The 15,815-nt window shown below is 36.9% G+C and overlaps 2 protein-coding genes across 3 annotated transcripts in view; both read left to right on the top strand.

The window, feature by feature from the left end:
* Nucleotides 1-15,815, top strand: part of LOC739542 (salivary acidic proline-rich phosphoprotein 1/2) — a 201,555-nt gene that overhangs the window by 131,663 nt on the left and 54,077 nt on the right. The window lies entirely within an intron of this gene.
* TAS2R13 (taste 2 receptor member 13) lies at nt 5,793-6,704 on the top strand. The gene is given in 1 exon segment (NM_001009141.1): nt 5,793-6,704. A coding segment is annotated over 1 exon segment (912 nt).

Raw genomic sequence — 15,815 nt, 5'->3', positions numbered from 1 at the left:
CAGGCTGGAGTGCAGTGGCGTGATCTTGGCTCACTGCAAGCTCTGCCTCCCGGGTTCACACCATTCTCCTGCCTCAGCCTCCCAAGTAGCTGGGACTACAGGTGCCCGCCACCACGCCAGGCTAATTGTTTGTATTAATAGTAGAGATGGGGTTTCACCGTGTTAGCCAGGGTGGTCTCGATCTCCTGACCTTGTGATGCACCTGCCTTAGCCTCCCAAAGTGCTGGGATTACAGGCGTGAGCCACCGTGCCCAGCCAAGGCTGAGTTTTAACCAGGCTTAGAAACTCAAATACTATTCAGTGTTGAGAAGCAGTTGCCTCTTCCAGCTCTGCAAAATCTCAAGTTTCTAGACTCTTCTTTCTGATATATTTTTTTCCTGCTTGCAAAGTAGTATAAAATTGTCAGAATCAAAATGAAGTCACTTGTGTTAAAACTCTGACAAATGGAGCTGGAGAAGGCCATGAGGGGAGAGTTCTCAATGTAAATACGACTCATAACAAGAGCTATCAGAAAAGACTCTACAAAACAACAACATTGCACAAAGGCCACTGCAACCCTACACAAAAAGATACTTCTGCAAGGACATCTGCTCAGAACCTCCTTGTCTAATCTTAGACAGGTGTCACCCTTGTTCTTGATCCTTGGATCCAAGGTTAATTATCTCAAAACAATTATGTAATCTTCCTCTTTTAGAAATCCTTGTCTTTTCTAATGTCCCTGAATACACACATAATTTACTATGGCACATGTATTCTCATTGCAATATTACTCCCAAATAAATATCATTTTCTTTTAGAGCATCTCCCTCTGTTTGCTATTTAGCTAGACAGTAGGCAATTATTTTCTAAACTCAATTTTTTTAAATTGTCAAATGAACCATTAATATGTTCAATTATATTTTTTTCTAGAGTTACAAAACTTTCAAATATATGATCTACCTCCCACGTAACCACAGGTGACTGCTATCAAATGTTTTGCCACTCCCTATCTTGTTTTACAGTAAACAATAATGTTTTTTCTGGCCACTCACTGACAATGAATCAAGTATTAAGCCAGTGTCACATAAGTTAGGTGTTTTGTTTTAGCAGCACCCCATTTCAAGAGGCCAGTCTCATACTAGCCAAAATAGCTTAGTCTATGCTGTACTAACAAGATCCCCAAATCTCAGGGACTCCACATAGGAGAAGTTTTTGTTGTTTGTTTTTGTTTTTCATTTCTGTTACATGTCCTGTGCTCATAGTGGTCACAAAAGAATCCAGGCTGATAGATGCTTTATTGACCCTTTAAGGCAAGAAGATGAGAAATTTGCAGTCTTATACTGGTGAGTAAATGCTCTCACTCTGAAGCAACATGTCATTTCCACAATATTTTATTGATCTATAATTTACATGATAATATACAACTTCAGGTGGGAGAGGGGACTCCTATAAGACTACATTTCTTATCCTACAAGGAATAAAATGTTAGCATACAGCTCTAGGTCCCATTTTACGACCTCTATGCTATGTACAAGATATATATCAAATCCTAATAACAAAGAGAAGTTAAAAGTAAAATTTAGAAAAATCACACCATAAAACACTAACAAAAATAAGCTAATGTAATCATTTTAATATATACTAAATAGACTTTTTTTTTTTGAGACGGAGTCTCGCTTTGTCGCCCACACTGGAGTACAGTGGTGCGATCTCGGCTCACTGCAAGCTCCACCTCCCAGGTTCCTGCCATTCTCCTGCCTCTGCCTCCCGAGTAGCTGGGACTACAGGTGCCCACCACCATGCCCGGCTAATTTTTTATATTTTTAGTAGAGACGGGGTTTCACCATGTGTTAGCCAGGCTGGTCTCGATCTCCTGACCTCATGATCCACCCGCCTCGGCCTCCCAAAGTGCTGGGATTTCAGGCGTGAGGCTAAATAGATTTTAAGGGAAAAGACATTAGAATAGATAATGTCACCTCATGTGAGTAGAGGTTATATTTGCCATGAAGATACTACAATTCTAATGCTCTATGCACTCATCAGCATAGCATCCAAATAAGTAAAGTAAAAGTTGACAGGTGTTCTAAAAGACATAGATAAACCTATACTCATAGCAGGATAGTTTAACATTAAATTTCAAGAAATAATAGAATAAGAAGACAAAACTCAGAAAAGGTAAATAGGATTTAAATAATATGATTACAAATAGATCTAGTGGATGTATGAAACACTGCACCCCAAAGCTGCAGGATACACATTATTTTCAGCAAACACAAAACATTTATCAAAATTGACCATATATGCATAACATAAATTTCAGCAGAGAAAATTTTATGCAAATGGAAACTTGAACATATATTTTAAAAATAGTCTATGGTGGAAGAAAAATCACAATAAATTTAGAAAATATTTAAAATTAAGTATAATAAAATATAATAAAGCCTTGTGAGAAATGCTTAAAAATTCTAAGAGGAAAACATATACCAGGAATATAACAGCAAACATACTCAACGGAAGTAAAAATAATTAAATAACAATATAAGAGATGAAATTAATGAAAGATAATACATTTGAAAAGATCAACCAAGACAGACTTGAATAGACTAACAAAATAGGCAAACTTCTGGTAAGATAAATCATGAAAAGAAAAGCAAATAATATGAAGAATTTAAAGGATATATTCTGTTGGTATTAAAAATTTAATAAGATGATATTATAATCAAAATTACATGAAAACATAAATAATTGAAACTGCCAAATATCTAGAAAATCATAACTGCCAAAACAAGACCAGAAGAAATAGGCAATGGAATGGTTCCAGATCAAGATCATAGAAATGTATGCTCATGTACTCAATAATGTTACATGTTAAAGAATGTTCGTAGCATCATCATCATCATAGTCTCCAAACTCAAAATAAACCAACTTTGTGTTTCCACTAGACTAGATAAATTTTGAATTGTCATTCCATTAATACTATGCAGCAATTGAATAAATGATCTATCTCTATATGCAACATGATTAATTTTAAAAACATAATATTGATCAAAAATAGTTAAATTCAAATATATTGTGTACGGTATTATTCCATTCATGTGCAATCCAAAGCCAGGCAAAACCAAGCTAGTGCTTAGGGATACATATTCAAATTAAAATATACAAAGTTAAACAATAACGTGATTTGAATTTCAGATAGTTGTTACTTCTGGAATGAAGATAGGGGTTATGATTAGAAAGGAGCAAATAAGGTGTTATGGGGTTTACAAAGTTCTCTTTCTTGCCATGGGAGGTGTTTAAATTAGTGTGCACTTTATACTATAGCATTTAAACTTCATGAAATGTTCTATATGTGTTATATGTAACAATAATAGGAAGCAAAAATGAAAAAGAGAAAAGAAATATTTCTAAACAAATGATATGAGGTTAGGTAAATCTTAATACCAAATTCTCATAGGCACAATATGAGAAATGAAAATTAAATGTCAATATTCCTTATAAACATAGCTACAAATATCCTAACACAACGTTGGCAAACTGCATCCATCAGTGACTTAAAAAATACTTTACATACTCAAACCTTTCATTGTTTCCTCTTCCTGCCCTTTGCCTCATTTTCCTTTTCAGTTCAGACTGCTGAAAAAGTTTTCCCGTGATGCTCCCTAGCATCTATTCTCTTTCTCTTATAGAAGTGAGAGACTACATCTCTTTGATTAAATTCATATTTTTAAATGTTTTCTCTTATGGAAACACACCAGGAAAATGCAGCTCAGAACCGCAAGCCTGTTATCCGTTCTCTATGTCTTTGTCATGTGTTATATCACAAGTTCTAAAAACTATGGTATTTTTTCATATACCAGCAAGTACAGTACCATCCCTCAGGCCTATTTGTACAGATTTGGGGTATTATCAAGTTGTGACCGGCATCCCCAAACCCTTTTCTCTAGATATGTAGGAAGACCACTCTAAAATGAAAAAGTATAAAAGATCTCTTCAGGCCTGGGTCAAAAATGCAAATGGAAGACCACATGCCACATAGCTAGATATTTAAAGGTCATAAATATACAAAGCTAACAAACTGTTAAAGGAGATATTTTCTATTCTATCTTGACAAATATACCATTATAACAACAAAATAGAAAATATCTACCTATTTTAAGTTATAATTGAAACTTGCAAATCATTAAAGATGATGCAATTATTTTGTAAATTTTTTAGTACTCTGTAGATCACCCAATAAAGATTGCATGAGTAATAAAATACAAACATTCATAATTCACAAATTATATGTTTATTAAATAAAAATAGCTTTGTATTCATCCAGCTAAATGGCTACTTATTATCTTATAATCAAGATAACAAAGTGTTTTATTTACATTAATTTTGAATTAGACAATCTTTCTTGAGTCTCCATGTTTTCAGAATGTTGGTAATCCACTCTTTTTTGGTAGTTTTTGAAAGAGTGGGGAAGGGTGAGGAACCTTGACTCTTCACAATGAACACATCAGTCCCCGCTTATCTGCAGTTTCAGTGACCCAAGGTCAACCACAGTCCAAAAATAGGTGTGTACAGTACAGTAAGCTATCTTGAGAGAGTGAGAGACACCACACTATATATTTTAACACATTTTTTACTTTTCATTTTTTAAATTTTTATTTATTTTAGAGACAGGGTCTCCCTATGTTGCCCAGGCTGGTCTCAAACTTTTGGGCTCGAGAGGTCCTCCTGCCTCAACCTCCCAAAGTGCTAGGATTACAGGGATGAGCCACAACCCCTGGCAACTTTTATTATAGTATATTGTTTTAATTGTTCTATTTTATTATTATTTTTGTAATCTTTTACTGTGCTTGATTTATAAATTAAACTTTATCATAGGTAGGTGAATACAGGAAAAAAATATATTGTATATAGAGTTTGGTACTATCTGCTGTTTTAGGCATCCACTGGGGGTCTTGGGACATATGCCTCGTGGATAAGGGGAACTAGTGTAACTGTTTCTTTGCTTGGTTATCAGTTTTGCAAGTTATGATGTAATACAGTACTGCTTTCTTTGGTAGCTGTTGCTGATTTTGTAAAATTTGTTTTTTTAATCACTTTTAAGTTTCAAAAAGAAATATGAGGGGAAAAGTAGATAAAATGTGAAGGCATTTGGTGCCTGTGGAGGGATGGTGGTGAGCACTGCTAAGTAGTGATGAGGCAGGGAATGAGAAAGATGGATGCTTTGTAAACGAGTTTCTCTTTAGTCACAGTATTGACCAGATCCAGCTTTAGCTCCACAAGAAATCGAGCACTCTTTTGAAATAGCATAGGTCTGTCTTTGCACATTGTATAAATCTTCATTGGATGCTATTAGCCATAAAAGCTTCATTTAGCTACATATTCTATGAATCAGATTTTTATAATATTTGTACCTCAGAAATCAAGCTGGTTGAATATAATTTTCTATGCTCAGACAAGGCAAAAAAGTACAAAACAATGAAAGAGAATATATCTTTATTTGCATGGTTGCAAATGTGAATTTAACTTTGCTTCATAATCATCTATGAAATATTTCTGCCCTTAGTGAAGACATAAATATCTTAGCTAGGGCTCAGCAGAGAAATTGAAGAAAAATAAAGATATCGCCAGAACAGCTATGTGAAGATCGATCAGAAAACTTTAGAGATTTCTACTTTGACGTTGAGCCAACAATGAAAGAAGGAGCAGAAAAAGGAGAAGGAAGAAGAACTCCACTGGACACTCAAGGATATGAATAGCATTTTAGATCAGTGAATAACCAGCAGTGACATTACACATTGAACTTTCTCTGTTCTGACATGGAAAGTGCCCTGCCGAGTATCTTCACTCTTGTAATAATTGCAGAATTCATAATTGGGAATTTGAGCAATGGATTTATAGTACTGATCAACTGCATTGACTGGGTCAGTAAAAGAGAGCTGTCCTCAGTCGATAAACTCCTCATTATCTTGGCAATCTCCAGAATTGGGCTAATCTGGGAAATATTAGTAAGTTGGTTTTTAGCTCTGCATTCTCTAGCCATATTTGTGTCTGGAACAGGATTAAGAATTATGATTTTTAGCTGGATAGTTTCTAATCACTTCAATCTCTGGCTTGCTACAATCCTCAGCATCTTTTATTTGCTCAAAATAGCGAGTTTCTCTAGCCCTGCTTTTCTCTATTTGAAGAGGAGAGTAAACAAAGTGATTCTGATGATACTGCTAGGAACCTTGGTCTTCTTATTTTTAAATCTGATACAAATAAACATGCTTATAAAAGACTGGCTGGACCGATATGAAAGAAACACAACTTGGAATTTCAGTATGAGTGACTTTGAAACATTTTCAGTGTCAGTCAGATTCACTATGACTATGTTCAGTCTAACACCATTTACTGTGGCCTTCATCTCTTTTCTCCTGTTAGTTTTCTCCCTGCAGAAACATCTCCAGAAAATGCAACTCAATTACAAAGGACACAGAGACCCCAGGACCAAGGTCCATACAAATGCCTTGAAAATTGTGATCTCATTCCTTTTACTCTATGCTAGTTTCTTTCTATCTATTCTCATATCATGGATTTCTGAGCTGTATCAGAACACAGTGATCTACATGCTTTGTGAGACTATTGGAGCCTTCTATCCTTCAAGCCACTCCTTTCTTCTGATTCTAGGAAACGCTAAGTTAAGACAGGCCTTTCTTTTGGTGGCAGCTAAGGTATGGGCTAAACGATGAGAAACTCACAATTTCATAAGCCATTCAGACCACAGATTATTGAATATTGCAGACAGAAACAGGAGTCTACAAGGAGTTTAAAAGATATTTTATGCTTCCCCTGGTTTCTTTTATTGTGAAGGTCACTGTAAATTTTTTAAATTCTTCTCTATAATAGCATCTTACCTAAGAATATTATGTATTTATGACATGTATTTCTACATTATTAGGAATTTGAAACTTATTTCAGGAAATTATTGGCAGATTCTATTGTAAATTAAAAACATACTACAGCATACTTAGATGTTAATTGTAAATCTACAATCTTTTGTTTGGCAATGGCTCTTCAATTCTAAATCATTCATTGGGATGGGTGATTTAGGTAATTATTTTATTATCTCAAGTACTCCTATTTAAATGGTGAGTTACAGATAACTAGAACAGTTATTTGGAATAGAATTAGGGAAGTTTGGACTTGCCAGTATTACTATACTGATGGGTTGAGAGAATTGAGAGGGTTAAAAAGTTTAATATGAGTAACTGTCACATAAAAAGATAAGGGTTTTTTTAGTAATTATATTGTATGTAGGTGTACATACATATTTTACATTATGCCTTTTAAAGTAAATATTATTGAGGTATAATTTACATATAATAAAATGCAACATGTTAGTCCACATTTCGGTTAGAGTTTTGACAATGTATACACTTGTGTGACCACAATGTCAGTGCCCTTTGCAGTTTACCCTCTCCTCTCCAGCCCTTTTTCCCAAGCAACTACTTAAATGCTTTCGGTAACAATAAGAGAGTTTTTGATTTCTAGAATTTTATGCATCTATATATCTATATGCCTATATATGTAGATATATAGATGCCATATACACACACACACACACACACACACAGTTATAGAGTGTGTATTGTTATATGTGAGGCTTCTTTAAGTCAGCATAATGTTTTTGAAGTTCTTCTATTTTGTTGTATTAATCAGTAGTTTGTTCCTGAGCAGTATATCTGAGTAGTGTTGGATATACCACATTAAAAAATTTCTCTTTCCTGTTAATGAACATTCTAATGGTTTTCAATTATTGGCCATTATAAATAAAACTGGTATCAACATTCATGTATGTCTCTTCTTCTGGATATACGATTTCCTCACTCTTGAGTAAATACCTATGAGTAAAAATGTCAAATCATATGATAAGTGTATGTTTAACTTAAGAAAAAACTGCCAGAGTTCTATAGAGTGGTTGCACCATTTCATACTATTGCCAGCAATATACGAGTGTTTCAGTTATTTCACATTCTGGCCAACAGTTGGTAGGTACTCTGTTTTGTTTTCTATTTTGGCCATTCTAGTCAGAATGTAATGGCATCTCATCATAGTTTTAATTCACATTTTCCTAATGGCTAGTGAGGCTGATGATTTTTTCATGTTCTTTGGGTCATTCATACAACCTCTTTTTATGAAATGTTTGTTTAAACCTTTTGCCAACTACTTAGCTTGATTCATTGCCTTTTGCTTTTATTACTGAGTTGTAAATATTCTTTATATTGTCTCTGTATTAGTCCATTTTCATGCTGCTGATAAAGACATACTCAAGACTGGGTAACTTATAAAGAAAAAGAGGCTTAATTGACTCACAGTTCCACATGGCTGGAAAGGCCTCACAATAATGGCAGAGACAAAAGTCACGTCTTACATGGTGGCAGTGAAGAGAGAATGAGAGCCAAGCGAAAGGGGAAACCCCTTATAAAAACATCAAGTTTCATGAGACTTATTCACTACCATGAGAACAGTATGGGGGAAACCACCCCCATCATTCAGTTATCTCCCACTGAGTCCCTCCCATAGCACATGGGAATTATGGGAGCTACAATTCAAGATGAAATTTGGGTGGGGACACAGCCAGACCATATCATTCTGAATATAAGTTCTTTATCAGACATATGTTTTATAAATATTTTCTGCCAGCCAGAGGCTTGTCATTTCATTTTCTTTACAGTGTCTTTCAAAGAGAGGACATTAAAAACTTTTAATGAAGTTCAATAATCAACTATTTTCCTGTAAGAAAATTATTTTTAACTTTTTTTGCTTTCAAAATTCAAAGATATTTTATGGATCAGTTGGAATAAATATTTGCAATAAGGCACACTTATCCTTGAGTATAAGGACAGAAAGCCTAATTTCATTTTCTCTGCTGTCAGAACAGGTTCTTTGGTGATACCATATGCATTTTTAGTAACCTGTTTCAATAGTACTATCTACTTGAGCATTCTCATTTTCTCTCTTTTATTTTCTTTTTAGAAAGGACCTCCCAAATGGGTTTGCTTAAAAATTAGGTAAGTGAGAGGAGTAGTATGATCATTTTTATCACTAATTTCTCTGAACTCTCTTGCAGTTTATTTACCCAATAGCATCTTTCAATATCTGTCAGTATTTTCACCTCCGCACTCATATGGTCTCCACAAAAAACACTATAATAGTTAAGGACTGAGTCTGGAGTCAGAGGTAAATTCTCAATTCTATCACTTAGTAGTGTTAGTTAAAATTGTATAGTTCCTATTTATAAGTGAAACATGCAGTATTTGGTTTTCTGTTTCTGCATTAATTCACTCAGGACAATGGCCTTTAGCTGCATCCATGTTGCTCCAAAGGACATGATTTCATTTTTTTTAAATGGCTACATAGTATTCTATGGTCTATATATACCACACTTTTTTGGTCTAATCCATTTTTTTTTTCTTTGAGACAGAATCTTACTCTGTTTCTCAGGCTGAAGTGCAGTGACATGATCTCAGCTCACTGCTGCCTCCACCTCCCAGGTTCAAGCGATTCTTCTGCCTCGGCCTCCCAAGTAGCTGGGATTACAGGCAGGTGCCAGGACGCCCGGCTAATTTTTGTATTTTTAGTAGAGACAGAGTTTCGCCATGTTGGCCAGGCTGGTCTTGAACTGCTGACCACAGATATCTGCCCACCTTGACCTCCCAAAGTGCTGGGATTACAGGCATGAGCCACTGTACCTGGCCTGTAATCCATTGTTGATGGGCACGTAGGTTGATTCCATGCCTTTGCTATTGTGAATAGTGTTCCAATGAAATTGTGAGAGTACATGTGTCTTTCTGGTAGAATGATTTATTTTCTTGTGAACAGAGTGAGAGGACAACAGAGTGAAACTCTGTCTCAAAAAAAAAGAAAAAAAATGGATTAGACCAAAAAAGTGTGGCATGCATACACCATACTGAGTAATGGGATGACTAGGTTGAATGGTAGTTTATTTTAAGTTCTTTGAGAAATCTCCAAACTGCTTTCTACAGTGGCTGAGGTAATTTGCATGCCCACCAACAGGGTACAAGTGTTCCCATTGCTCCACAGCTTCACTAGCATCTGTTTTTTTTTTTTTTTTTTAACTTTTTGATAGTAGCTATTCTGACTGGTGTGAGATGGTATCTCTTTGTGGTTTTGATTTGCATGTCTCTAATGATTAGTGATGTTGAGCCTTTTAAAATATTTGTTGGCTGCTTGTATGTCTTCTTTTGAAAAGTGCCTGTTCATGTCTTTTGCTCATTTTTAAAGGGGTTATTTGTTTTCTGCTTGTTCAATTGTTTCCATTCCTTATAGATTTGGGATATTAGACCCTTGTTGCATGCATAGTTTGCAAATCTTACATTCTATAGGTTGTCTGTTTACTCTGTTGATAGTTTATACAATGTGTGCAGAAGTTCTTTAGTTTAATTAGGTCCCACTTGTCAATTTTTGTTTTTTGTTGCAATTGCTTTTGGGGACTTAGTCATAAATTCTTTCCCAAGGCCAATGTTTAGAATGGTGTTTCCTAAGTTTTCTTCCAGGACTATTGTAGTATAAAGTCTTACATTTAAATTTTTGACCCATCCTGAGTTAATTTTTGTATGTGGTGAAAGGTAAAGGTTCAGTTTAATTCTTTTGCTTATGGCTAGCCAGATATCCCAGCACCATTTACTGAATACGGAGTCCTTTCCCCATTGTTTATTTTTGTCAATTTTGTCAAACATCAGATGGCTGTAGTTGTGTGTCTTTATTTCTGGGTTCTCTATTCTGTTCCATTGGTCTATGTGTCTGTTTTTATAATATTACCATGCTGTTTTGGTTACTGTAGCTTTATAGTATAGTTTGAAGTCAGGTAATGTGATTCCTCTGGCTTTTTTCTTTTTGCTTAGAGTTGCTTTTGCTATTTGGGCTCTTTTTTTGTTTTATATGAATTTTAAAATAGTTTTTTTTTCTAGTTCTGTGCAAAATGACATTGGTAGCGTGATAGGAATAGAGTTGAATCTGTAAATTGCTTTGGGCCGTACAACCATTTTAACAATATTCATTCTTCCTATCCATGAGCATGGAATACTTTTCCATTTGTTTGTGTCATCTATGATTTCTTTCAGCAGTGTTTCACAGTTCTCTTTCACCTCCTTGGTTAGCTGTAGTCCTAGTTGTTTTTGTTTTGTTTTTTTTTGAGGCTATTGTAAATGAGATTGCATTCTTGATTTGCCTCTCAGCTTGAAGATTTTTATTGTATAGAAATGCTACTGATTTTTGTGCATTGATTTGTATCCTGAAACTTTACAGAAGTCCTTTATCTGTGCCAGGAGCCTTTTGGCAGAGTCTTTAGGGTTTTCTATGTATGGATTCACATCAGCAAAGAGATATAGTTTGACTATGGCTTTTATTTTTCTATTTGGATGCCTTTTTTTTTTCTTGCCTGATTGTCCTGGCTAGGACTTTCACTACTATGTTGAATAGGAGTGATGGGAGTGGGGACCCTTTTCTTGTTCCAGTTCTCAAGGGGAATGCTTTCAGTTTTTGCATGTTCAGTGTAATGTTAGCTGTAGTTTTGTCATAGATGGCTCTTATTATTTTGAGGTATGTTCCTTCAATGCCTAATTATTTGAGGGGTTTTTCAAGAGTCTAGAATTTCCTTGTTAGTTTTCTGCCTCAATGATCTGTCCAATCTTCTCAGTGGGGTGTTGAAGTCCCCCAATATTATTGAGTGGGTATCTAAATCTTTTTATAGGTCTGGAGGTACTTGTTTCATGAATCTGGGTGCTCCAATGCTGAGTGCATGTATATTTGGGGCAGTTAAGTCTTCTTGTTGAATTGAACCCTTTATTATTATGTAGTGCCTTTCTGTGTCATTTTTTTACTGTTGTTGGTTTAAAATCTGTTTTATCTTATATAGGAATAGTGATTCTTTCTTTTTTTCTTTTCTATTTGTGTTACAGATCCTTCTACAACCCTTTACTTTGAACCTAACAGTAACATTACATGTGAGATGGGTCTCTTGAAGACAGCAGACCGATGACTTTTGTTTTTTATTGAATTTGTCACTCTGTGACTTTTAAGTGAGGGTATTTAGACCATTTACATTCAAGGCTAATATTGCTATGTGAGGTTTTGATTCTATTGTGAAGTTGTTAGCTGGGTGCTTTGTAGTTTCTATTGTGTGGTTTCTTTATAGGGTCTTGGGCTATGTGCTTAGGTGTGCTATTTTGATAGCAGATTTTCATGTTTAGAACTCCCTTAAGGATCTCTTGTAAGACTGGTCCAGTGGTAATAAATTCCTTTACCCCTTGTTTGTCTATAAAAGATTTTATTTCTCCTTCAGTTATAAAGGTTAGTTTGATGGAATATACAATTATTGGTTGGAAAATTTTCTTTCCTTTAAGAATGCTGAAAGTAGGCCTCCAATCTCTCCTGGCGTGTAAGGTTTCTGCTGAGCTATATACTTGGCCTTATGGGGTTCCCTTTGTATGTGATCTGATCTTTTTCTCTAGCTGCCTTTAAGATGTTTTTCTTTAGTGTAGACCTTGGATAGTCTGGCGACTATATGCTTTGGTGATGTTCATTTCCTATAGCATCAGTCAGGTGTCCTCTTGATTTCTTGTATCTGTATGTCTACCTCTCTAGCAAGATTAGGGAAATTTTCTTAAATTATTTCCTCAAATATGTTTTCCAGGTTATTAACTATTTCTCCTTCTTTCTCAGGAATGCCAGCAGTTTATGAGTTTGGTTGCTTCACATAATCCCATATTGCTCTAAGACTGTATTCATATTTTTAAATTTTTTTTAATTTTTTTTTTCTGGGTTAGTTCAAAAGACCAGTTTTCAAGGTCTGAAACTCTTCTGCTTGGTCCAGTCTATGAGAGATTGTACTTTATATGAATTCAATTGTACTTTATAATTCCTTAAGTAAGTTTCTCAATTCCAGAAGCTCTGATTGATTTCTTTGTAAGATGTTTATGTCTTCCTTCATTTCCTGGATTGCTTTAGAAATTTCTCTGTGTTCATTTTCAGCCTTGTCTTGCATCTCATTGAGCTTCCTTGCAATCTATACTTTGAATTTTTTATCTGTCATATCTGAGCTTTTGTTTTGGTTAGGGACCATTGCTGGAGAGGTACTGTGCTCCTTTGATGGTGTTGATTTCATTACATTCACTTTTTTTATGGTGGTAGAATTCTTGTTCTCTTTCCTCCTCCTCTGGCAATACTGGCACTTCTAATTTTTGTAATTATTTCCATAAGGTAGGATTTTTTTCTTTATTTCCCTATAATATTATTGTTCTTTTTTTCTTTCCCTTTCCATTCCCCCTCCCTCCTTAGGAGGTATGACTTTAGAGAATTCTGGGTAGGTCTTTTGCCCAGCTTCTATAGCCTTATGCACTTACAGGTTGCAGGTTTTATATTAGACTGTGCGGTTCAACCTACAAGCCAGTAGATGGCACTTATAGGTAAGAGCCAGTTGTGGACAATGTGATGGTTATATATTTGATCCTTGTTTACTGGAAGAAACTCTCTGTTGCTGCAGATAATGGGCTGACTCATGGAGTACACAGTGGTGTGAACTCCCTGCTCAGCCTTGGGGGTTGTGGGGAGCAAGGTTGGTGGGGCCAGACAAGGCAGGTCCACCTATAGGTCTTCCAATGGCAGACACAAGCACCAACACTGAGAGAGAATCTACTGAGTGGCTACCAAGTGACCAGAGTTCTGTCTAGGGGTGGAGCTAGGTAACCCCCTTGGCTCCAAGTTCTTTGCACAGGGATATTGGAGAGGTTGGCCTAAACTCTTAATCCAGGAGAGTGGGGGCTCTGAATACCTGGAAATCTGCCTGTTTGTGGAGCAGAACCCACCCCCACCAACCAAGATTTCTGCACAGGGTAAATGGGGTGACTCAGGCTTCTTAACTAGGCAGGCAGGTGCTCTTAATGCTTGGATATTTGCCTGGGCATAAAACAGAGAGGGTCAGCCCTGTACATGGATCTCTGAATGGGAAGGGTGAGGCAGCACAGGTTGCCAGTCTGTGTGAGCAGGTGTTTTGAATGCTAGGGTATGCAGCAGAGAGGACCTCCCTGCATCAAAATCTCTGCACAGGAAGGGTAGGGGAGGATAGGCTGCTGAGCCAGGTGAATGGGTGCTTCAGATGTCTAGAGTTCTGCCTGGCTGTGGAGCAGAGAGGGCCCCATTGCACCATGACCTACGTCAAGGAAGGTTAGGTGGTTCAGGGTGCTGAACCATGCTAGCAGGTGCTCCAAAATCCTGAGATCTGCCTAGGCATGAAGCAGAGAGGGCCTCCCTATTCCAGGATCTCTGCACAAGAAGGGTGGAGCAGATGAAGCTGCTGAACCAGGTGAATGAGTGATCCAAATGCCCAGATTTCTGCCTAGAGGTAGAGTGGAGGAGAGTCTGCTGCACCACAATCACAGGGGAGCAGGGTGGGGTACCCAGCAATGACACACACAGACTAGTTCCAGCTAGCTAAGCTGCCTGGTTGCAAGTCTCATCACATAGGATAAACTGGCTGTTGCAGCTCCCCTCCTGCCCCAGGCCTGTGATGGGGGAGAGCACAGTTTCCGTGTTTGCTGCTAAGGTTTTTTTTTCCCCACAATTCTGGCCATGGAGGTCCCCACCCTGCTCTAAAGCAGGTGCTCCAATATCTGGCCCAAGAGTAAAATGCCTGCACAGCTACGCTGCTGAGTTACCGAAGAATGATTGACTTTGTGGCATTTGAATTAAAAATGGTATCCTGCTCTCAGTCCTTGGTCTGAGAAAAGGCCTGAACCTTTTCCTAGTGTCTTTCCCTTACAATGTCTCTAAGCCTTTCTCCAAGTTATCTCCAGGGCTTTGGAGAAACAAGGTACTCTTCCCTCAGCCCGGGTTGCTCAGATCCCCAGTGGAAAGATGAGTCACAGAGGGAGGCTCTCTGCCTCTCTCACCTACTGGAGCTTCATTCACTTTTTTAACTGGGTGCCATCATGGGGGCTGTTTGCCCATGTTCCCCTCCCTGGGATCTGTGTGTCCTTATGATTCTGGTAGATTCCCACTTTCCTTCTTGAAATAAAGCTCACAGAGTTAACCTTTATGAGACTTTGTTGAAAAATTTGTGTAGGTTGGTATTTTTTTCTTCTTAAATATGTGATGAAAATAAACATTCAGGTCATCCCTTGCTTTGTGTGAAAGTTTTAAATTAAGAATTCAATTTTTAAAAATAGACACTAAGATTTTCTATTCCTTTGTGTGCCTGATTCAGTAATTTCTTTCAGGGAATTTGTCCATTTTATCTAATTTAATTCACTGAAATAATTTTATAAATATTATTCCCCAATTTCTTGGTCTGTTTGTGTCGCTATAAAGGAATACCTGAAGCTGAGTAATTTATAAATAAAAGAGGTTTATTTAGCTCATGGTTCTGCAGGCTGTACAAGAAGCATGGCATTAGCATCTGCTTAGTTTCTGCTGAGAGCTTTTGTGCTGGGTCAAACCATGGTGGAGAAGGTCAAAGCAGAAGCGGGCACATGTGAAGAGAGAATAAACCAAAGGGGCATCCTGGCTTTATAACAATTCACTCTCATGAAAAACAACTCATTCCCCTAGAACAAATTCAGTCTTGTGAGAGTGAGAACTCACTCACTATATTGAAAATGGTACCAAGGCATTCATGAGGGAACCAACCCTATGACTCAAACACTTCTCACTAAGCTCAACCTCCCAACACCACTACTTAGGGGATCAAATCCCAATATGAGTTCTGATGGGGACAAACAAACCCTGTACAAACCATAGCATTCTGACTTGGTCCCCTGAAAACTCGTGTCCTTCTCACATAA

The sequence above is a fragment of the Pan troglodytes genome, chromosome 10 (assembly GCF_028858775.2).
Source record: "Pan troglodytes isolate AG18354 chromosome 10, NHGRI_mPanTro3-v2.0_pri, whole genome shotgun sequence".
NCBI classification, from domain to species: domain Eukaryota; kingdom Metazoa; phylum Chordata; class Mammalia; order Primates; family Hominidae; genus Pan; species Pan troglodytes.
The sequence above is the reverse complement of the archived record's forward strand: the minus strand, read 5'-3'. Positions and strand labels throughout refer to the sequence as shown.